Source organism: Podarcis bocagei (genome assembly GCF_964188305.1).
Source record: "Podarcis bocagei genome assembly, chromosome: 7".
Taxonomy (NCBI): Eukaryota; Metazoa; Chordata; class Lepidosauria; order Squamata; family Lacertidae; genus Podarcis; species Podarcis bocagei.
The window spans coordinates 1425818-1448350 of NC_138132.1; the positions used below are offsets into that span (position 1 = coordinate 1425818).

The 22533-nt window shown below is 49.6% G+C and overlaps 4 protein-coding genes across 4 annotated transcripts in view; 1 reads left to right on the plus strand and 3 right to left on the minus strand.

Moving 5' to 3' along the window:
- Nucleotides 1-6226, minus strand: part of LOC308590322 (uncharacterized protein) — a 56116-nt gene extending 49890 nt beyond the window's left edge. The window contains exon 1 of the mRNA XM_081200271.1: nt 5920-6226. The gene's annotated coding sequence lies outside the window, so the exon portion shown is untranslated. The remainder of the gene's footprint in view (nt 1-5919) is intronic.
- The window catches only part of LOC308590295 (uncharacterized protein), a 155099-nt gene that overhangs the window by 54632 nt on the left and 77934 nt on the right, over nt 1-22533 (minus strand). The gene's annotated exons all lie outside the window — the stretch shown is intronic.
- The window catches only part of LOC308591475 (uncharacterized protein), a gene marked incomplete at its 3' end in the record, with an annotated part of 78433 nt that overhangs the window by 42283 nt on the left and 13617 nt on the right, over nt 1-22533 (plus strand). The gene's annotated exons all lie outside the window — the stretch shown is intronic.
- Nucleotides 13419-22533, minus strand: part of LOC308590310 (uncharacterized protein) — a 31258-nt gene continuing 22143 nt past the window's right edge. Inside the window, exons 6-8 of the mRNA XM_081200245.1 lie at nt 16820-20503; nt 14504-16376; nt 13419-13816 (exon numbers count right to left, since the gene is read on the minus strand). Of these exons, the coding sequence (XP_081056371.1) occupies nt 18588-20503 (1916 nt within the window). The 3' untranslated portion in view covers nt 13419-13816; nt 14504-16376; nt 16820-18587. The remainder of the gene's footprint in view (nt 13817-14503; nt 16377-16819; nt 20504-22533) is intronic.

The following is a 22533-nucleotide window of genomic DNA, read 5'->3' on the forward strand; positions in this document are numbered from 1 at the left end:
ATGCACAGGTGGGGGACACTTGGCTTGACAACAGTACCTGTGAAAGGGATCTGGGAGTCTTAGTCGACCACAAGCTGAATATGAGTCAACAGTGTGATGTGGCAGCTAAGAAGGCCAATGCAATTCTGGGCTGCATCAATAGGAGTATAGTGTCTAGATCAAGTGAAGGAATGCTACCACACTATTCTGGTTGGTTGGTCAGACCACACCTGAAATACTGTATCCAGTTGAAGAAGGATATTGTCAAGTTGGAGCATGTCCAGAGGAGGGTGACCAAAATGTAAAAGGTCTGGAATTCAAGCCCTATGAGGAGAGACTTAGGGAGCTGGATTTGTTTAATCTAGAGAAGAGAAGATTAAGGAGTGACATGATAGCCATGTTTAAATATTTGAAGGGATGTCATGTTGAAGAGGGAGCAAGCTTGTTTTCTGCTGTTCTAGAGACTAGGATGCAGAATAATGGATTCAAACTATAGGAAAAGAGATTCCACCTGGGCGTGGTAATCCAGTCAGGGAAAAAGGGAGGCATACTATGTTTAGGGCACCGTTTCCAGCCCCTTCCCCTTTTCGGGGTGAGCATAGTGGATCCTAAAAAGGGCTGCTCAGCCATGGATACAGCTGCTGAGCTGCTCAACGGCCTCATTCCTTGAGTCAGAATGACTGACCGCCCATGTGTCGGTTCATGACTAGGGGCTTCACATTCCTGCCACAGTAGCCATTTAGTGATGGCCATGGGGGGAGGGTTTGGGGGGTTGGGTTTGGTTTTTGGAAGACGCCTGTGCGTGAATTTGTTTTATGTGTGTAGATTAGTGCACGCTGACCAACGCACAGTCTTCGCAGTAGGGCTCTGTTCTGATGGCATGAGTAGTCACGACAAACTGGTGGATCCTATCTGCTGCAGCCTTCATCCGCCTTCAGAGCCATTGTAACACACTGCTTGTTATCACCCGCCTGTTCTGCCGTTGAGGACTTCTTGGATCATTCTTTGTCTAACTCCTTCCCTGTTATGTACTAAGCTTGGATCCTAGAACAATAGGCAAGTAGGATCCTAGAATGCAAGAACTGATTGGCTTGCAGGAAAAGACCATTCAGGCTCCAGGAGGGAAGCAGAATCAGCTAGTCAGACGGGACTCATTGTGTAAATAATGTATATAAAAGCCTGAGGTTTGGGGGAGAATTCAATCACTGTTTTACAAGCTGCAATAAAGAGCATGAAATCACTACAGGACTCTGAGCATATTTAATTTTCTTTGACCTTACCACCTTGGGTGACCCTGCTGGGAGTACGAGATTCCCAATGGCTTCACTCACAAGGGTCATAGGAATGTGCAAGCCCACTCACCATGACAAGTGAGAGAACTGAGATAGATTGCACCGAGCCCTGGTTCTCATTAGACAAAGCGTTCCACCAAAAAGGCTCTGGCTCTGGTTGAGGACAGCTGGATATGTTTTGGGCCAGGGACCACCAGTAGGTTGCTGTTAGATGAGCGTCACACTCATGGGGGGTGTATTGGAAGAGAATTCCCACAGATAAGAAAGGTCACAGACTGTTTAGGGCTTTAAAGATTAGCACCAAAACATTGAACCTGATTCGATACTCCACCTGGAGCCAATCCAGCTGATGAACAACCAACTGAATGTGGGCTCTCCACAAAGTCCAAGTAAGAACTCATGCATCTGCATTTTAGACCATTTGGAGTTTCTGGAGCAGTCTCAAGGGTAGCCCTGCATATCTATCTCTCTCACTCTCTCTCTCTCTCTCTCTATCACATTTATACCCTGCACTCCCCGGCTCAGGTGTACAGCAAGTTAAAGTAGTCTAGTCTGCAGGTGACTACTGCATGGATCACCATGGCTAGGTTGGAAAGGGACAGGTACGGTACCAATCTCCTAACCTGACATAGATTCAAAAATTCCAGTTTGGCTACATTTGTGACCAATGCCTCCATAGAGACAGAAGCATCCAGGATCACACCGGGACTCCTTATAGCGGCTACAGGTGACTATTCCGCCCCATTAAGAGCTGGGAGCTGGCAAACCAAACTGAAATTATTCTGGCCGAGCCATTGGACGCCCATCTTTAATGGATAGAGATTCAGCCGACTCCGTTTCCTCCATCCCAGCACACCCACCTAAAAATTGGCCGATATATCCAGGGTAGCATCTGGCAGTAGATCCATGATGTTTGTGGTCAGATCTGTGGTTATGTACAAGATATTTGAATAAAGGGTGAATTTGGGGTTCCCCAATGCAAAAAGTGTGATGATCCATGAGGATCCGTGCTTCAAAACCACGTTTTTGAGCCATGGAGTGGCCAGGAAGCTGTGGATCCATGTTTTTTGTGGTGCAGGCCGTGCCCATGGCCATGATGTGTGATTTGACGGTGAGTTTGGGTTGGCCAATGGAAAATGCGTGAGGATCCATAAGGATCCATGCTTTGAAACCACGTTTTTGGGCCACGGTATGGCCAGGAACCCGTGGATCCGAGTTTTTTGTGGTGCAAGCTGTGTCCCATGGCATGAAGTGTGATTTGACAGTGATTTAGGGGTGGCCCAGTGCAAAAAGTGTGAGGATCCACGAGGATCCGTGCTTCAAAACTACATTTTTGGGCTACGGTGTCGCCAGGAAGCCATGGATCCGTGACTTTTGTGGTGCAGGTTGTGCCCCTGGCCATGATGTGTGATTTGATGGTGAGTTTGGGCTGATCTAGTGCAAAAAGCGTGAGAATCAATGAGGATCCGTGCTTCAAAACCATGTTTTTGGTCCACGGTGTTGCCAGGAAGCCATGGATCCGAGTTTTTTGTTGTGCAGGCTGTGCCCCTTGGTATGATATGTGATTTGACAGTGAGTTTGGGTTGGCCCAATGGAAAAACAAACGGATCCATGAGGATCCGTGCTTCAAAACCACGTTTTTGGGCCATGGTGTTGCCAGGAAGCCGTGGATCTCGGTTTTTGTGGTGCAGGCTGTGCCCCTTGGTATGATATGTGATTTGACAATGGGTTTGGTTTGGCCCATGGCAAAAAGCGTGAGGATCCATGAGGATCCGTGCTTCAAAACCACGTTTTTGGGCCACGGTATGGCCAGGAAGCCGTGGATCCTATTTTTTTGTGGTGCAAGTTGTATCCCTGGCCATGATGTGTGATTTGACGGTGAATTTGGGCTGATCTAGTGCAAAAAGCGTGAGGATCCATGAGGATCCGTGCTTCAAAACCACATTTTTGGGCCACAGTATGACCAGGAAGCCATGGATCCATGATTTTTGTGGTGCAGGCTGTGCCCCTAGACATGATGTGTGATTTAACGGTGTGTTTGGGTTGGCCCAATGCGAAAAGTGTGAGGATCCATGAGGATCCGTGCTTCAAAACCACGTTTTTGGGCAGTGGTATGAACAGGAAGCTGTGGATCCTAGATTTCTTTGGTGCAAGTTGTATCCCTGGACATGATCTGTGATTTGACAGTGAGTTTGGGCTGGCCCAATGCAAAAAGTGTGAGGATCCATGAGGATCCGTGGTTCGGAACCACGTTTTTGGGCCACAGTATGGCCAGGAAGCCGTGGATCCATGATTTTTGTGGTGGATGCTGTGCCCCTGGCCATGAAGTTTGATCTGATGATGACTTTGGGCTGATCTTGTGCAAAAATCATGAAGATCCATGGGAATCCATGCTTCAAAACCACGTTTTTGGGCCACGGTATGGCCAGGCAGGCATGCATCCGAGTTTTTTGTCGTGGATGTTGTGCCCCTGGCCATGATATGTGATTTGACAGTGAGTTTGGGTTGGCCCAATGCAAAAAGCGTGAGGATCCATGAGGATCCATGCTTCGGAACCACGTTTTTGGGCCATGGAGTGGCCAGGAAGCCGTGGATCCGAGTTTTTTGTGGTGTAAGCTATGCCCCTGGACATGATGTGTGATTTGACAGTGAGTTTGGGTTGGCCCAATGCAAAAAGCGTGAGGATCCATGAGGATCCGTGCTTCAAAACCACGTTTTTGGGCCATGGAGTGACCAGGAAGCCGTGGATCCGAGTTTTTTGTGGTGCAGGCAGTGCCCCTGGACATGATGTGTGATTTGATGGTGAGTTTGGGGTGGCCCAATGCAAAAAGCGTGAGGATCCATGAGGATCCGTGCTTCGGAACCACGTTTTTGGGCCTTGGAGTGGCCAGGAAGCCGTGGATCCGAGTTTTTTGTGGTGCAGGCAGTGCCCCTGGGAATGATGTGTGATTTGATGGTGAGTTTGGGGTGGCCCAATGCAAAAAGAGTGAGGATCCATGAGGATCCGTGCTTTAAAACCACGTTTTTGGGCCATGGAGTGGCCAGGAAGCCGTGGATCCGAGTTTTTTGTGGTGCAGGCAGTGCCCCTGGGAATGATGTGTGATTTGATGGTGAGTTTGGGGTGGCCCAATGCAAAAAGCGTGAGGATCCATGAGGATCCGTGCTTCGGAACCACGTTTTTTGGCCTTGGAGTGGCCAGGAAGCCGTGGATCCGAGTTTTCTGTGGTGCAGGCTCTGCCCCTGGACATGATGTGTGATTTGACGTTGAGTTTGGGTTGGCCCAATGCAAAAAGCGTGAGGATCCATGAGGATCCGTGCTTCAAAACCACGTTTTTGGGCCACGGTATGGTCAGTAAGCCGTGGATCCGTGATTTTTGTGCTTCAGGCTGTGCCTCTGGACATGATGTGTGATTTGACAGTGAGTTTGGGGTGGCCCGATGCAAAAAGCGTGAGGATCCATGAGGATCCGTGCTTCAAAACCACGTTTTTGGGCCACGGTATGGTCAGGAAGCCGTGGATCCGTGATTTTTGTGGTGCAGGCTGTGCCCCTGGACATGATGTGTGATTTGATGGTGAGTTTGGGGTGGCCCGATGCAAAAAGCGTGAGGATCCATGAAGATCCGTTCTTGAAAACCACGTTTTTGGGCCACGGTTTCGCCAGGAAGTCGTGGATCTGTGATTTTTGTGTTGCATGCTGTGCCCATGGCCATGATGTTTGATCTGATGGTGACTTTGGGCTGATCTAGTGCAAAAATCATGAGGATTCATGAGGATCCGTGCTTCGGAACCACGTTTTTGGGCCAGGGCGTGGCCAGGCAGGTGTGGATCCGAGTTTTTTGTGGTGTAGGCTGTGCCCCTTACTATGATATGTGATTTGACGGTGAGTTTGGGTTGGCCCGATGCAGAAAGCGTGTGGATCCATGAAGATCCGTTCTTGAAAACCACGTTTTTGGGCCACGGTTTCGCCAGGAAGCCGTGGATCTGTGATTTTTGTGGTGGATGCTGTGCCCATGGCCATGATCTTTGATCTGATGGTGGCTTTGGGCTGATCTAGTGGAAAAATCATGAGGATCCATGAGGATCCGTGTTTTTTAACCATGTTTTTGCGCCCCTGCGCCCCCCCGAAACAGTGGATGCGTGATTTTTTTGATGCTTTCTACAGAGTAAGACATGGTCTACAATATCATGGTGGTTTTATTTAATTTGAATGAAAAAATCATATGAATTCATGAGGATCCGTGTAGATCCGCCTTTTACCTTTTTCCTACTTCTCCCTCACAATCATGTCCCTCTTAATGTCCTTCTCCCTCACAATCATGTCCCTCTTAATATCCTTCTCCCTCACAATCATGTCCCTCTTAATATCCTTCTCCCTCATAATAATGTCCCTCTTAATCTCCTTCTCCCTCATAATAATGTCCCTCTTAATCTCCTTCTCCCTCATAATAATGTCCCTCTTAATCTCCTTCTCCCTCACAATCATCTCCCTCCGAAGGTCCTTCTCCCTCCTCACTCTCTTCCAGTCCCACCTCCCTGGCCAGGGCCTGAGGTCCCTCTGGCTCCCTCCCGGACCCCCAGCCTCTCTTCCCTCCCCTTCCCGCCTCCCGGGGCAGGGAGTTCCCCAGGCTTCCCCCTAGAGGAGACCCACCAGAGCCCGGCAGGCGAAGGCGAGGCCGGAAGGGACGTCAGAGGGGAGGAGGAGGGGGAGGAGCGGCCCGCCTTCCTTTCCTGTCCTCTCTAGGAAGCCAGCTCGGCGCCCCTTAACCCTTCTCTCTCCCTGCCGATGAGCCCGGGGCGTCAAGCGGGCGCAGAGCTGCCCCTTCGGGGGGGGGCAGGGAGGAAGCAGGACCCAGAACCCGGGACTGGGCGCGTGTGCGTGGGAAGGGGGAACCCGTGTCCGGGAGGAGGAGCCCGTCTCTCTGCCTGGGGCTGCGAAGGGGCGTCTGGGCGGGGGAGAGGGGAGCCTTCCAGGGGGGGCGCAGGGGCCAGATGGGGGACCCGGGGGTGTCTCTTCTCCGGGGGGGCGAGTCTCTCTTGGGGGCCCCTGGGGGGCTGCGTGGCAGAGAGCCCTGTCCCAGCAAGAGGGGGTCCCGGGGGGGCTGGAGGGGGGAGACATTGCCAGACATGGCTGGGGGGGGGGCCATTCTGTGTTGTCCCATCTGCTGCTTTGTGTCTGTATTTCAGCCATAAATGTATGTTCTTGGTGAAGTCGCCTTGGAAGCAACACAGGAGCAGCCAAGGGGGTTTTCCTAGGAAGCCTTTTATTCCCCTCTGGTGACATTGATATAAGTTTGTGGGTGCCCAACCCCCGTAAAATACCTCATAAATGTTGGAATGGGATTGAGACTTGGGTTGCCAACCCCGGGTGCCAGACCTGTTTGGATTAAACGGTGTGTTTGACGCTCCTCCTCCTCTGGAATCAGCGTGTCTTCACAGCTCCTTCAACCAGGCAAGGAAGGAGGCCTGGATCCAGAATTGGCCCCCACGGTCACTGAGGGCCTCATGGTTGAAACCGTGTTTAGGGGAGACAATCTTACTCGGCTACGAGGGACGCCAGAGAAGAAGGGTTGCCATGTGTCCTCTTTTCCCAGGACACGTCCTCTTTTTCAGGGGTAAAATTTCTGTCCAGGTGGATTTTTTGGTCAAAATGTCTCTGGCCAGACGTTCTGGAGGAGACATAACTGGGGGTGGAAGACTTGCGTTCCTCTTCTCTTCTCCTGCCCCCCCCCTAAGCAAAACATCTCACAGCTTCTCTAGCCTACCTATAGTAGGAGTATTGAAAGTGAGAGTCATCATCGCGTCCTCATTGTTGCTCCTCAAAATCGGCCCACCCTCCCAGAGAAGGGCAACCAAGGAGATGAAGACTCCGTCCTCTTCCTTCTGTGACGGCAGGTTGTTCTTGCTCCTTGTCCGCCTTCCAAAATGAAGAGCAGAATCCTAAAGTTGGAAGGGACCCCAAGGTCCATCTAGGCCAGGGGAGGCAACCTAAGGACCAGGGGCCGGATGCGGCCCAATCGCCTTCTCAATCCGGCCCCCGGGAATCAGCGTGTTTTTACATGAGTAGAATGTGTCCTTTTACTTAAATTGCATCTCTGGCTTATTTGTGGGGCATAGGAATTTGCTCATTCCCCCCCCCCAAAAAAAAATATAGTCCGGCCCCCCACAAGGTCTGAGGGACGGTGGACCGGCCCCCGGCTGGAAAAGCTTGCTGACCCCGGATCCAGGGCTGTTTTTAAATGTCCCAACGCTGCCTGGCACTGGTCCCTCCAAATGCTCTTGTCTGGCTGGTCTTTCTTCTCCCAGTCATGTCAAGGAGCAGCATGGGGGCTAAAAGGAGGAATAAATGGAGGACAATATCCCACTCCCCCCAGAAAAGCTCTTCTTTCTCTTTCTGTGGAGGGTCCAGGCCCCTCTTGAAGGACCTTTGCCTTGCTCCAATCAGGATAAATATTTCCACCCCTTGGGACCCAAATATTTGACTTGCCTTGTTTTGAAAACTGGCATTTTGAAGGTTTGACCGTTAGGCCTGCACACCATCACCTTTTACAGTGGTACCTCGGGTTAAGTACTTAATTCGCTCTGGAGGTCCATTTGTAACCTGAAACTGTTCTTAACCTGAAGCACCACTTTAGCTAGTGGGGCCTCCCGCTGCTGTTGCACCGCCGGAGCACGATTTCTGTTCTCATCCTGAAGCAAAGTTCTGAACCCGAGGTACTATTTCTGGGTTAGCGGAGTCTGTAACCTGAAGCGTCTGTAACCCGAGGTACCACTGTACATACTTTACATTTGCTGAGGTAAAATCTCCACCCCCAACATTGCTTGCGGCAGTTCTGCCCTCGCCTGAATCTCCTCCATTTTTAAAGGAAGCATCTCTTTTTCATGGGCCATCTTGGCCTCCCTGTCTCTTTCTTCTTGGGCTCGTCTCTCTCTCTCTCAGCCTGTATCTCTGCTAGATGAAGGGCAGCTGCCATTCTGGCCTCTTCTCTTTCTTTCTCTGCTTCAACCTTAGTCAATTCCAATCTTAGCCTCATCATCTCTAATTCAATATATTAGGATTCTCCTCAGACGCAGCAGCTGGGTCATCCTGAGTCTCTTTGGCTTGGCGCTTGCTGGTCATTTTCTGACAGGAATTTTTTCTCTTTTTAGTCAAATAACTTCACTCCTTTATTAAACTGGTTGTTCTGTGTCTCTGGGTACGTTTCTGTGTGGGTTTTTACTTCGTATCACGGCTCTTTTCCCCCGGCACCCTTGGGCCTGCCCTTCAGGGTTGTCGTTTTGAGACCCCACTTCCTCCCTGGGTTTCCAATTATTACTTTTTCTGGAAGGGACAGAGTATTACTGCTCCCCCTGAGTCTCCTTTGATTTCATCTCCCAAGGTTGAGACTTCAGTTACTCTTTTCAGCCTAAATGAGCAGGAACCTCTTGGAAACATTGCTCTCAACTGATCAGCTGTTTGAGCTCATCTAACTTTCCTCCCATCTGTCCAGAGTTTGGTCAATTCGGCTACCCAGTTGGGCCTAAGTCTCTCCTGGTTTCCTTTTGATTTCACGAAAGGCTTTTTGGCTTTGTTCTGCAGTCAGTCCAAAGCGCACTTTCACTCTCTCTTTAAATGTGAGGGAATCAGAGGTTTCATCCTCTCTGAGATCTGAGTATATTTCACTCAAAATTCCACATATCTGTGGGCGTAAGTGCAGTACCCAGTTTTCCTCATGAATGTTTAAATTTTTACAAGTCTACTCAAAACTAATCAGGAATGCCTGCACACCATCACCTTTTACATACTGTATTTTTCGCTCCATAGGACGCACTCCCCCCCCCCCTAAAAACTAAGGGGAAATGTCTGTGCGTCTTATGGAGCGAATGTGCCATCCCTGGAGCCAAATTGCTGTTGCCCCGCGCTCCTGGGCTGCTCGGTGGGGGTGGGGTGGGGGTGGGGAGCAGCAAATTGCCGTCTCTCAGTGCCTCGTAATTCAACTGCAAAGGATTGCCTGACTGGATTCTGAGCTCCATTTGAAGTTTATAAATCTTAAGTTTGAGCATTTCTTCAAGTAGCAGTTTTGCGGAAATAGTCATCAATACATGCAAAGCATCTCCACAAACCAGTCATAGTGAGCTCAGCTAAAACCGAGCAGGCATCTGGCTCAGGAACAGATCAAACTGCACAACTATAGCCAGACATCCTGTGTGTTTGTGTGTGGACCATGTTCCTAGCAGCTAATCTTTATTGCTGAAAAGAGGCACTGATATTCCACTCCAAATCTATAATTCATTGTACAAATTCTTACAAGCACAGTCCACCTATACCAGACCAAAAACATTGTGTTCTCTTGTTATTGAATGGAAGCTATTTATCTGCCCTCTTTTCCTCCTCTCTTCTTTGCTCAGTCACTCCATTTTGAATCTTCCTTTCAAAACAACCATGCCTGTTTTGAGAAAACTTCAGAGATTTAGGAACTGGAGCACAATCATTTGATCTCTTTGCTGTTCCTCCATACTCCAAGCCCTTCTCATTTGCACAGCCCTGGTTTCTCTCCCTGACTCTTAATATTCTTGATTAATAACAGTAAAATGCTCAAATTTTAGTTTTTGTGACTGTTGCCAATACTGACTTCCCAGTGATGATGAAAACAGCTACATTCTAATGGAATGTCTGTCCTTTTTCCATTCTCTTCATTATATACCGTGGCTGCTTTAAAGCAGCAAAGTGGACAGGAGCCACCCACTTTGCTGTTTAAAATAGTTTAGTACAACATTTGAGTCAGATTTTTTTTTCTTGTTTTCCTGTGTTTTTTCCCTTGTTTTCTAAAAACTTGGTGCGTCTTTTGGTCAGGTGCGTCATATGGAGCGAAAAATATGGTACTTTACATTTGCTGAGGCAAAATCTCCACCCCCCAACATTGCTTGCGGCAGTTCTGCCCTCAGCTTAATCTCCTCCATTTTTAAAGGAAACATCTCTTTTTCATGGGCCATCTTGGCCTCCCTGTCTCTTTCTTCTTGGACTCATCTCTCTCTCTTTCTCTCTCTCTCTCTGCCTGTATCTCTGCTAGATGAAGGGCAGCTGCCATTCTGGCCTCTTCTCTTTCTTTCTCTCCTTCAACCTTAGACAATTCCAATCTTCGCCTCATCATCTCTAATTCAATATATTAGGATTCTCCTCAGATGCAGCAGCTGGGTCATCCTGAGTCTCTTTGGCTTGGCGCTTGCTGGTCATTTTCTGACAGGAGTTTTTTCTCTTTTTAATCAAAGAACTTCGCTCCTTTATTAAACTGGTTGTTCTGTGTCTCTGGGTACGTTTCTGTGTGGGTTTTAACTTCCTATCCCACCTCTGCCCCCAATTAATATGCAATGATGCAAGGGCTCTTTCCCCCCTGGCACCCTTGGAGCCGTCTTCTCTCTTAAATATAGTGCACCCACCTCACAGAACACAATTCCCACAAATGCCCTCCAACTACCTCAGATTATCTTGTGGGGGACTTGCGTGAGGTAAAACTTACTAATTGGGAGTCTCAGGCAAGAGTTCTTCAAATAAACATTAACAATTTTATTTAACAAGGAAGTTTATGACACAAGTGGATAAAACTTAGGATAGTTCAGTTTACAATGTTATTTCCCTTCAAGGTTTTCTCAGTTGTTTCATACTTAAGACTTTGGCTCTTAACAAGGTGGCACTTTCTGCCAGTTACCCTACTCCCGAGGTACTCCAAGCCAAAGACCCAAGGGATCTCTGGTTTGGGAGTCTTCTCTTTCTAGAAGGATCTCTCCCCTCCTGACTGGGATGAGAGCTCAGCAGCCGGTCTCTTTCCAGCTCCTCCTTCTCCTGGCTCAGCCTCCCAGTTCATTCCTGGCCTGATTTACTCTCCCAGGACACCACACACTCTCCTTCCCACTAAGCTCAGAGACTCCTTTCTCTAGCTGGTGATCTTTTCCTCAGAGTGGATGTTTCCACCCAGAACCAGCTCCTCTCACTCCCCATCTTCCCCACCTCCCTCCAAAGCTCCTAGCCATGGGGTCAAATGGGCCCAGGTCTCCCCCCTCCAGCTCCAGGGCTCTTAGTCTGTCCGCTAAACCACATGGGGTGTCTTTGGGTGTAGGATATTCTCCTAGGTGCCCCAACCTGCCACTTCTCCATGTTCTTTTCTGATAGATCAAGACGCACGGCAAGGACTGCTTCTTGCAGCCTGATGCCAACAAACAGGTGTGTGTGTCCTGCTTGTTTATGGGAAGCAAGACAGGCCCTGTGACTGAAGCTCTTTCCACACTCTGGGCCCTGAAATCATTGCCCCCCACTGGGAACTCTTTCATGGATCATGAGTTTGGCCTTCTCAATGAATCTCTTTCCACATTTCAAGCACTGAAGAAGAAGAAGAGTTTGGATTTGATATCCTGCCTTTCACTCCCTTTAAGGAGCCTCAAAGCGGCTAACATTCTCCTTTCCCTTCCTCCCCCACAACAAACACTCTGTGAGGTGAGTGGGGCTGAGAGACTTCAAAGAAGTGTGACTGGCCCAAGGTCATCCAGCAGCTGCATGGGGAGGAGCGGAGACGCAAACCCGGTTCACCAGATTACGAGACTACCGCTCTAACCACTACACCACACTGATAGGGTTTCTCCCCTGATGATGACAGAAGCTACTTCAACTTCCTGAATCACTTTGGAGAGACATTTAAGAAGGCCTGCGCAGTTTAGAGGAGCCTGAAAAAAATATGGGAGGGGGTCTTATCTGTCCTGGAGGATCTTCCCCCTCTGCTCATCACCTTGCACCTCTGGCGGCCCTGCCCCTATGAGGGGATGAGGGGATGCTGAGCAATGGAGTCTGAGGGGGAAGGAGAGCGGTCAGCCCTCCTTCTCCTCCTCCTGTGCATCTGGCCAGAGCCATGGCTGCTTTCCTGAGGCCCTTCTTCTGCTTCTGCCCCCATGAAGGTTCCCTGATGGGAGGCTGTGGGGGCTGCAGACAGACCAGCCCTTCAAGAGCAAAAGGGGGCCATCTTGGAGGGGGGGGTAGGCGTAATATTAAGCCTTACTGAGAGCGTCCAAAATCCCCCGATTCTCCTCCATGACTTCCTTATGGAGGGCTCTCTGGTCAGGATCCAGCAATGCCCATTCCACACCTGTGAAATGAAAGGCTACATCTTCAAAGCACACCGGACCCTAAAAGAAAAAGCTTGTCCTCTTAGATAACATAAAGGTGAACTGTTACACTTCGTTGTTTTCTGCCTCTTAATTGATGTTCTGTATTACTTGGATTCTTTTTCTGCACATTTTATGGATGCATATTTAGATGTGTTAATGGAATTATTGTGTATTTTAATGAGGGGCATTAAGAAACTGCTGTTCTCCAAATCATTCTTCTAATCCTGTGCACAAACATTCCCGTTTGCCACATGGAAGGATCCCTTCTTCTGTCCCTCTGTGCTGTTCTTGCCGGGTGGGGAGTGTTGGGATCCCAGAATGCTGTGTGAGATAGTAAGTCTGCAGGCTTGAGTCTGCTAGCTGATGCAACTGGCCTATGCAATCGGCCTGCAATACTTTCTATGCAAGTGCAGGGTCAGAATGCTGTCAGTTGATTGGCAATCCTTGGTTTGAAAGGGAAACCTGTCCAGCAGTAAAGGTGGTGGTGCAGAGGAGTGTGGTCAGAGAGAGAGAGTCTTCCTCTTTGCCTTAAGGTGCAGCCAGGTACTCGGTTTGACTGTATGAACTGCTCCTGTATTATAGCCTGTAGATATTTGTATATATAGAGCTCACAATAAATATACTGCACTGAAGAACCTGGAACTCTAAGCATTTCTGCTGAAGCACCACGAAGATTTCACAACAGGGAGGACCCTCCTGAAGCCCTATAGACATCTCCAAGGTGCGCAGGGGAATGAGAGGGGGAAAGCCCCATTGTGGGGCTGGTGGGGCGAATCCTGGCCACTCTTTGGTATGGCGAGTGAACTGCTTAGAAGCCTATTTGAGCCTTCAACCCTCCTTCCTTGGCGGTTCCTCCCACCCTTCCTCTGTGTCCCCCAGTCCATGACATCCTCTCTCCCCACATGGCTCCTTCCTCCTACTTGCTCTGGGTCCACAGGGGCAGCTTCCCCTCCGCCACCAAGAAAAGATGGACAAGCAGGTCTTGCTGGCCTCGTTCCGTCTCCTGCGAGAGAAGAAGGTAAGTGGGAAGCCAAGAGCGCGTGCTTCACTCCGAAGGAAAACTACAGGTGCGCCTTCAAACATGTAGGAGTTGCCACCTAAATATGGACATTTGTACCCATTTCACATACTAGAGTGCAAAAACACATCTCTCTTTCTCTGGACTCTTGGCCCCGTGACTCCCCGCCCCCCCCCCAAGATTAAACAAATTCATAGATTAGTTTCAAAATCCACATAATGTGACCAAACAGAGTCTTCCCAGAATCCCCCACTGCTCCCATGGTGAGTTGCAAGGCCTCTTCCTGCTTCAGGGCCAGCTGAGTCTTGCTCATCCATCTCTGTTCCAAGGAGATCGGAAGGAGTCCCTAGGTCTTCTGCCAAGTTCTGCCTGTCCTACTGAGAGGTGCCAGAGAATCCTGCAAAGCAAATGCATTCTTCTACTACCAGATTGATACACAGCCAGGAGAAGAGAAATGTTCCCTGGGCAAGCATGGATGAGTCTGAATCACAGCCCAGACTCGGAGTTCAAGCACTATATTCCCATATTCTGAAGACAGACTTCTGTCTTTGTTCTGAGGGCAACTCTCTCCCCCTTCAGAAGCATGGCTGACTCCAACTGGGGGACCTGGAGCCATCGCTAGCCCTCTGCTCCTCCCTGAATGGGCCTCATCCTCTTCTCAAGCCATCTCTTCCTCCTGTGGCAGGGAGTTCCATGGGCCTAACTGCGCACTGCGAGATGGAAGGACTTTCTTTAGCACAGAGGCCAAGTTTTTATTTCTGCCTCCAGATGTTTCCATCTGGCTGCCACCTGGGCTAAGGAACGTGGCTGATTCCTCAATCCCATCAGGGTTCCTTTGCACGCCCTTTTCTTCATGACTCAGTGACCCCTCCCCAAAGGAGCAAGGCAAGAGTTGCAGACCTCCTGTTACTTGCAGCCTCCCTGGCTTTGCAGAGAGAAGGGGGGCAGAACCTCTTAGCCCTGGCTTGGGGATCCCCTTGCAGGAGCTGAGCAGAATCCCCACGGATCCGTCCCCTGCAGCCCTGGGACACCCCGCCCCACTTCCCCCCAATGCATCCTAGGGCAGGAAAGAGAGGAAACTCACCAGATGACAGAAGGGAAATTGAGGCAGCTCCTGCAGAGGAAATGAAAGCCCCCTCCCCCTCTTGCAGGGAGGATCCTGGGAAGGAGGGAGGGGCATTTGCTCAGGAGGACCTCATCCCCCCCTTATTCCCTGTCCTCTCTAGGAATGCAGCTCAGTTCCTTTTAACCCTTGCAAGGTGGAACAAACCAAGCTCACATTCTCTCTCTCAGACTCTTCCAGAAATGAACCCGAACAAGGCAGGAGAGCTCAGTGGGTAGAGCACGAGTCCTGCTTGGCAGGGGGTTGGACTTGATGGCCCTTGTGGTCTATTCCAACTCTATGATTCTATGAGTCTCTTTGACCAAGCTCACATTCTCTCTCTCACTCTTCCAGAAATGGCAGCAGAGCTCAGTGGGTAGAGCATGAGTCTCTTTGATCTCAGGCCCCTGGGTTCGAGCCCCAGGCTGGGCAGAAGATTCCTGGCTGGCTGGGGGTGGGCTAGATGACTTTGGGGGGCCCTCATCATGACTCCCTGGCCCTCATGGCTGTTCTTCTGAGCCCTTGCAAAGCGGAGCTCGCCCTGCTCCCTTCTCTCTCTCTCAGGAGCCAGGGCCCCAGAGGGGTCTTCTTGGGGGGACCCTCCCCTGCAGTCCTGGGACCCCCCATCTCCCCAGGGCTACTCACCGGATCCCAGAAAGCGCCCCCAGGCAGCACTTGTGGAGCAGAGAGACAAAAGCCCGGATGGGGGCGGAGCTTGTGCTCTGGGGAGCCTCCTCCCTTTATTCCTCTCTAGGAAGCCAGCTTCGTGCCCCTTAACCCTTTTGCTGGTCCCTCTCTGCCTGCGGAGGAGCCCCAGGCGTGGCGCAGGCGCAGAGCTGCTCCATCGGGGGACTTTGGGGGCCTGGCAAGCTTCTCCCTCCACGGGGAACAGATTTCTGTGCATTTCAAGAGCAACAAGAATGTATTCCTCCCCCCCCCCCTTTGCTTGAGAAGTAAAACTCTGCAAGGGTTTGGCTCCAGGGTCCCTTGAGAGAGAGTTGGTTCCAACTCTCTGAGCAAAGAGGAAGGAAAAGGGGGTCCTGCAAGGAGAGGATGAGGGGAAGACCCCCTTTTCTAGGGGTGGGAGAGAGGGATTGGACTCCCGGGTCAAGAGAGCACCTTGTATCCTGGCACTGAAAAGACACCCCCCCCTCACACACACACTTTGTGACATCTCCTTCTGGCCAAGGGTCAAAACATAGTTCCAACTTGAAAACCACCTCCAGGACCAGGCACCCTCAATGGGCTTTGGACTACAACTCCCAACCGGGCCTGCCAGCAGAAGGCGGGGGGGATGGAAACAGCCGTCCAAAAGGTCCAGCCAGCTCCAGAGGCGACCCAAGGCTGCTCTCCAACGGGGCGCTGCTCCAGGCATCTGAGTTGCCCAGTTCAAGGGAGCTGGCGGGACTAAGAACCGGGGTTCCTGAATTGCAGGGGTTGGACTAGATGAGCCTGGAGTGTCCTCTTCCAGGATTCCTCATCTGGCTCCCAATGCCAGGGCTGGAATGTCTCCCAAAACTGCCCCCCCCCCTTTCACAAGGAGGTCTCCCCCAACCCCCTGTGTCTTAAACTACCCTTTGACTGGCAACCATCTCCAATCTCCTTGCTGGACAATCCCAACCAAAGATGCATTAGATTCTCTGAAATCTACTCAGGATTCCTGTAGTGATTTCATGCTCTTTATTGAAGCTTGTAAAGCAGTGATTTAATTGCACCCCCCCCCCAACCTCAGGCTTTTATCTACATTATTTACACAATTAGTTCTGTCTGATTGGCCGATTCTGCTTCCCTCCTGCAGCCTGATTGGTCTTTTCCTGCAGGCCAATCAGTTGTTGCATTCTAGGATCCTACTTGCCTTTTGTTCTAGGCTCCAAGCTTAGTACATAACCCCCCTACCCTCTACGTTCCCGTTGCGCCCAGAAGGTTAGCATTCCTAGTCGTTGAAGTATGCCGGTCACCTACGTATGCCTTGTGGTCTTGGGTGTCTCTTGGTAGGGGTTCCTGGTTCTGGCTCTTGTTCCAGGGCTGCCGGCTGTGACAGGGCCATTGGGTTGGACGCCGCTGGTCCACTCGGTTGTGGTTCTGGTTCCTGTGGCTGCTCGGCCTCGGTCACTTCTGGACTTCCTAGTTCTGCCTCCCTTACCCGCTCCTCCTGCGGGTTTTCCTTAAAACAGGGTGGGGGGTAGAGAGGGCTTAGTCTTCCAAACAACCCTTTATCCATTAGTTAGTAGACAAGCTTCCCAGTGCAAGGAGAGGAAAGCAGACCTCTGAGCCCAGCCTGGCCCCAACAAATCTTGCCCGCATGCCTTGAGGCCCCAAGATGTGCGGAGGAAGGCCTGGAGGGCAGCTGCTGGCTGGGACTTTGATTGGGGCAGGGTGGGGGCACAGGGAGAGGGAGACAGGAAGACCGGCCAGGGGGTTTCACTGGGGGGATTTATTCACATTGGTTTTCTACCCAAAAACCACCATCCCCGGCTGTGAGGAGGGTGGCGCCTCTTCCATGAATTCCTCTTCCACTCCCAGCCACTCCGCTCAAACCTTTGCTAAAATCCTGCTCTCCTCCCTCCTCTCCGTCTCAGAGGCTGGGCTTTCTGTCTCATCTCAAGAACCTACAAAGCGCCCGCAATTGCCTCTTATCTTCCACCCAAACCGTCCACATCAATCCTAAGCATCTCCTGTTCTGATGTCCATTTTTTGTCTTTTTTTCCAGCTTTTCAGACTTCTCCCTTCCTTTCATGGAGATATCTAGTGCTTCTGTTTTCTTTGTCAGTGTCTCTACTTTAGAATCATAGAATCAGAGAGTTGGAAGAGACCACAAGGGCCATCGAGTCCAACCCCCTGCCAAGCAGGAAACACCATCAGAGCACTCCTGACATATGGTTGTCAAGCCTCTGCTTAAAGACCTCCAAAAAAGGAGACTCCACCACACTCCTTGGCAGCACATTCCACTGTCAAACAGCTCTTACTGTCAAGAAGTTCTTCCTAATGTTTAGGTGGAATCTTCTTTCTTGTAGTTTGGATCCATTGCTCCGTGTCCGCTTCTCTGGAGCAGCAGAAAACAACCTTTCTCCCTCCTCTATGTGACATCCTTTTATATATTGGAACATGGCTATCATATCACCCCTTAACCTCCTCTTCTCCAGGCTAAATATGCCCAGCTCCCTTAGCTCCCTCATAAGGCATCGTTTCCAGGCCTTTGACCATTTTGGTCGCCCTCCTCTGGACACGTTCCAGTTTGTCAGTGTCCTTCTTGAACTGTGGTGCCCAGAACTGGACACAGTACTCCAGGTGAGGTCTGACCAGAGCAGAATACAGTGGCACTATTACTTCCCTTGATCTAGATACTATACTCCTATTGATGCAGCCCAGAATTGCATTGGCTTTTTTAGCTGCCGCGTCATACTGTTGGCTCATGTCAAGTTTGTGGTCAACCAAGACTCCTAGATCCTTTTCACATGTACTGCTCTCAAGCCAGGTGTCACCCATCTTGTATTTGTGCCTCTCATTTTTTTTTGCCCAAGTGCAATACTTTACATTTCTCCCTGTTAAAGTTCATCTTGTTTGTCTTGGCCCAGTTCTCCAATCTGTCAAGGTCGTTTTGAAGTGTGATCCTGTCCTCTGGGGTGTTAGCCACCCCTCCCAGTTTGGTGTCATCTGCAAATTTGATCAGGATGCCCTTGAGTCCATCATCCAAGTCGTTGAAAAAGATGTTGAATAAGACCGGGCCCAAGACAGAACTCTGTGGCACCCCACTAGTCACTCATCTCCAGGATGAAGAGGAACAATTGATGAGCACCCTTTGGGTTTGGTCAGTCAGCTAGTTACAAATGCACTGAGTGGTAGCATAGTCAAGAGCGCAAACCTGTCTTAATTTTAGCTTTTTCAGGGAGCTCTAAGTCCTTTTAAGAGCTCCAATTGTGTTAAGAACTTTAAAAATGAGACCAAACTTTCATAAATCCCTCCTATCACACTCTTGGCACTGAAATAGTTTCTACCCTGTGTGAATTCTCTGGTGGGAAATGAGATTGTTGCTTTAACCGAAGCTCTTTCCACATTCCACGTACTGTTAGGGTTTTCCCCCTGTATGAATCCTTTGATGGGAAGTGAGCTTGGCCCTATGACTGAAGCTTTTTCCACATTCTAAGCACCGAAAGGGTTTCTCTCCTGTATGAATCCTTTGATGGGAGGTGAGTTCAGAGCTTGTCCTGAAGCTCTTTCCACACTCGAAGCAGTGATAGGGTTTCTCCCCTGTATGAATCCTTTGATGGGAAGTGAGTTCAAAGCTCCTCCTGAAGCTCTTTCCACATTCTAAGCACTGAAAGGGTTTCTCCCCTGTATGAATCCTTTGATGGGAAGTGAGTTCAAAGCTCGTCCTGAAGCTCTTTCCACATTCCATGCACTGATAGGGTTTCTCCCCTGTATGAATCCTTTGATGGGAAGTGAGATTGGCACTCTCACTGAAGCTCTTTCCACATTCTAAGCACTGAAAGGGTTTCTCCCCTGTATGAATCCTTTGATGGGAAGTGAGATGGGCACTCTGACTGAAGCTCTTTCCACATTCCATGCACTGATAGGGTTTCTCCCCTGTATGAATCCTTTGATGGGAAGTGAGATTGGCACTCTCACTGAAGCTCTTTCCACATTCTAAACACTGAAAGGGTTTCTCCCCTGTATGAATCCTTTGATGGGAAGTGAGCTTGGCCCTCTGATAGAAGCTCTTTCCACATTCAAAGCACTGATAGGGTTTCTCCCCTGTATGAATCCTTTGATGGGAAGTGAGATTGGCACTCCGATTGAAGCTCTTTCCACATTCTAAGCACTGAAAGGGTTTCTCCCCTGTATGAATCCTTTGATGGGAAGTGAGATTGGCACTCCGATTGAAGCTCTTTCCACATTCTAAGCACTGAAAGGGTTTCTCCCCTGTATGAATCCTTTGATGGGAAGTGAGATTGGCACTCTGACTGAAGCTCTTTCCACATTCCAAGCACTGAAAGGGTTTCTCCCCTGTATGAATTCTTTGATGAGAGGTGAGAGAGGAGCTAGCAGTGAAGCTCTTTCCACATTCTAAGCACTGAAAGGGTTTCTCCCCTGTATGAATCCTTTGATGCAAAGTCAGTTCAAAGCTCGTCCTGAAGCTCTTTCCACATTCCACGCACTGAAAGGGTTTCTCCCCTGTATGAATCCCTTGATGGGAAGTGAGATGGGCACTCTGACTGAAGCTCTTTCCACATTCCAAGCACTGATAGGGTTTCTCCCCTGTATGAATCCTTTGATGGGAAGTGAACTTGGCTCTCTGATAGAAGCTCTTTCCACACTCCAAGCAGTGATAGGGTTTCTCCCCTGTATGAATCCTTTGATGCAAAGTCAGTTCAAAGCTCGTCCTGAAGCTCTTTCCACATTCCACGCACTGAAAGGGTTTCTCCCCTGTATGAATCCTTTGATGGGAAGTGAGATGGGCACTCTGATTGAAGCTCTTTCCACATTCCAAGCACTGATAGGGTTTCTCCCCTGTATGAATCCTTTGATGCAAAGTCAGTTCAAAGCTCGTCCTGAAGCTCTTTCCACATTCCACGCACTGAAAGGGTTTCTCCCCTGTATGAATCCTTTGATGGGAAGTGAGATGGGCACTCCGATTGAAGCTCTTTCCACACTCCACACACTGATAGGGTTTCTCCCCTGTATGATTTCTTTGATGGGAAGTGAGAGAGGAGCTAGCAGTGAAGCTCTTTCCACACTCCACACACTGATAGGGTTTCTCCCCTGTATGAATTCTTCGATGGGAAGTGAGCTTGGCCCTCTGATTGAAGTTCTTTCCACATTCCAAGCAGTGATAGGGTTTCTTCTTAAGGGGATTTCTTTGATGGGAAGTCGAATGTGAGCTCTGACTGAAGCCCTCTCCACAGTCTGAATCCTGATATGGCTCCTCCACAGTGTGGATTTCGTTGTGGTCTCCCTTGTTCTTCATTTCCAATTCATCACCACCTGAAACTAAGAGGCAAACGGATTAGAGTCTCGGGAAGAAGTGCAGCCCCAAATTATGGAACAATGCTAACTAATGCTTGGGCTAGGCGAAGAACTGAAGGGAGTTAGATGTTATAATGTTTCTTTTGTTCTGCAAAATGTCTAGTTTCATATACAATTCAAATTGAATATTATGTTTTCTCTCTCTAGTTTTGAAAAGTACAGCTTAACCTGGTAATGTCATTTTGTTCAAATTTAAATATGGATCTATACTATCTTCATAAATAAAATGTGCTTTTATTATTACCGTATTTTTCGCTCTATTGGACGCACCGGACCACAGGACGCACCTAGTTTTTAGAGGGGGAAATCAAGGGGGAAAATATTATCACACACACCCCGCAGCCCCAAAGAGCCACGGACACGATGCGCACAGCCTGTCCACTTCTCCCAGAGCTTCTCGGGGCTGTGGGGGAAGCCCGGGTCCCCCCCCAGTCCCCAAGAGCAAGGAAACCAAAACAGCAAGTGGGATCCATAGCCGCGCAACCTCTCCAGCCAGGAGCTAAACCTCTCCAGCGCGGCTAAAGAAGAAGACAAGGCAGCAAGCGCGATCCATACCGCTCGTTGCCTTGGCCTCCTCTTTAGCCTTGCGCAGCATATTTAGCCCTGCACAATGGGATGGATCGTGCCCGCTGTCCATCGGGGCTGGACTAGATGACTCCTGGGGTTCCCTTCCAACCCCGCAATTCTATGACCACGGAAGGTGTTGGGGGTCTCCACCACTGGAGGCTTTTAAGCAGCGGTTGGGGGACCATCTGCCTGGCGTTCTTTAGCTGTGATTCCTACATTGTGAGGGGGCTGGGCTAGATGACCCTCGGGTGGCCCTCCCAACTCTATACATTCCTACAATTCTGCGGCAGGAGATCCACAGCCACTTCACACAATGCCCACTCCCAATTTTCATCGGAGAGACATGTGGCTTCAGTGTCTAGGTAGGTACCCCCCTACCTGCCACTCTTCCCCCACCCCACTTAAGCCGAGGGAATACCTGCCCAGAAAAGCTCCCAGGTGAGGCAAGGGTTAAGATCTACCTCTGGTAAATAGCTTTGTATCCCCCCTCTTTCCCTTTTCTCTTCCTCTTCTATGCTATTTCCTTCTTTTGTGTTTTGTTTAATCTGTTTTTATTGTATACTAAAATAAAAGCTGCAAAGTTTCCTTTTTTATAATATAGAATCATAGAATCATAGAGTTGGAAGAGACCACAAGGACCATCGAGTCCAACCCCCTGCCAAGCAGGAAACACCATCAGAGCACTCCTGACATATGGTTGTCAAGCCTCTGCTTAAAGACCTCCAAAGTAGGAGACTCCACCACACTCCTTGGCAGCAAATTCCACTGCCGAACAGCTCTTACTGTCAGGAAGTTCTTCCTAATGTTTAGGTGGAATCTTCTTTCTTGTAGTTTGGATCCATTGCTCCGTGTCCGCTTCTCTGGAGCAGCAGAAAACAACCTTTCTCCCTCCTCTATGTGACATCCTTTTATATATTTGAACATGGCTATCATATCATCCCTTAACCTCCTCTTCTCCAGGCTAAACATGCCCAGCTCCAAACTAAAACGTTAGATAAAAACACTGATCCAGAGGAAAAGAAGGAGGTGGAGAAAGGATGGAAAAAGAAAAAGAGGTAGAGATAGAGATAGATTTTTAAAAAGTTGGCTTCTTTAGCCTTGCACAGCCTTCCCCCCGGCTGGAGAGGTTGCGCATGGCTTTTCCCCAGGAGGGAGTCAGTCTCTTCTCCCTCCTGAGGAAAAGCCCGCAAGACCCGCACAAAGCTTGTGTGTGGCTCTTGGGGGCTTTTCCTGCCTGCCTCCCCCCCTGCACTCGCTCCATAGGAAGCCCAGACTTTCCCCCTTAGTTTTTAAGACGGGAAAAGTGCGTCCTATGGAGCGAAAAATACGGTATTTTAAAGATGGCCAAAGTAGGTAAGCTCCCTGTCCAAAATTAAGATATACAGTGTTACCTCGGTTAGTTCTTGGTATGAGCTTTCGTG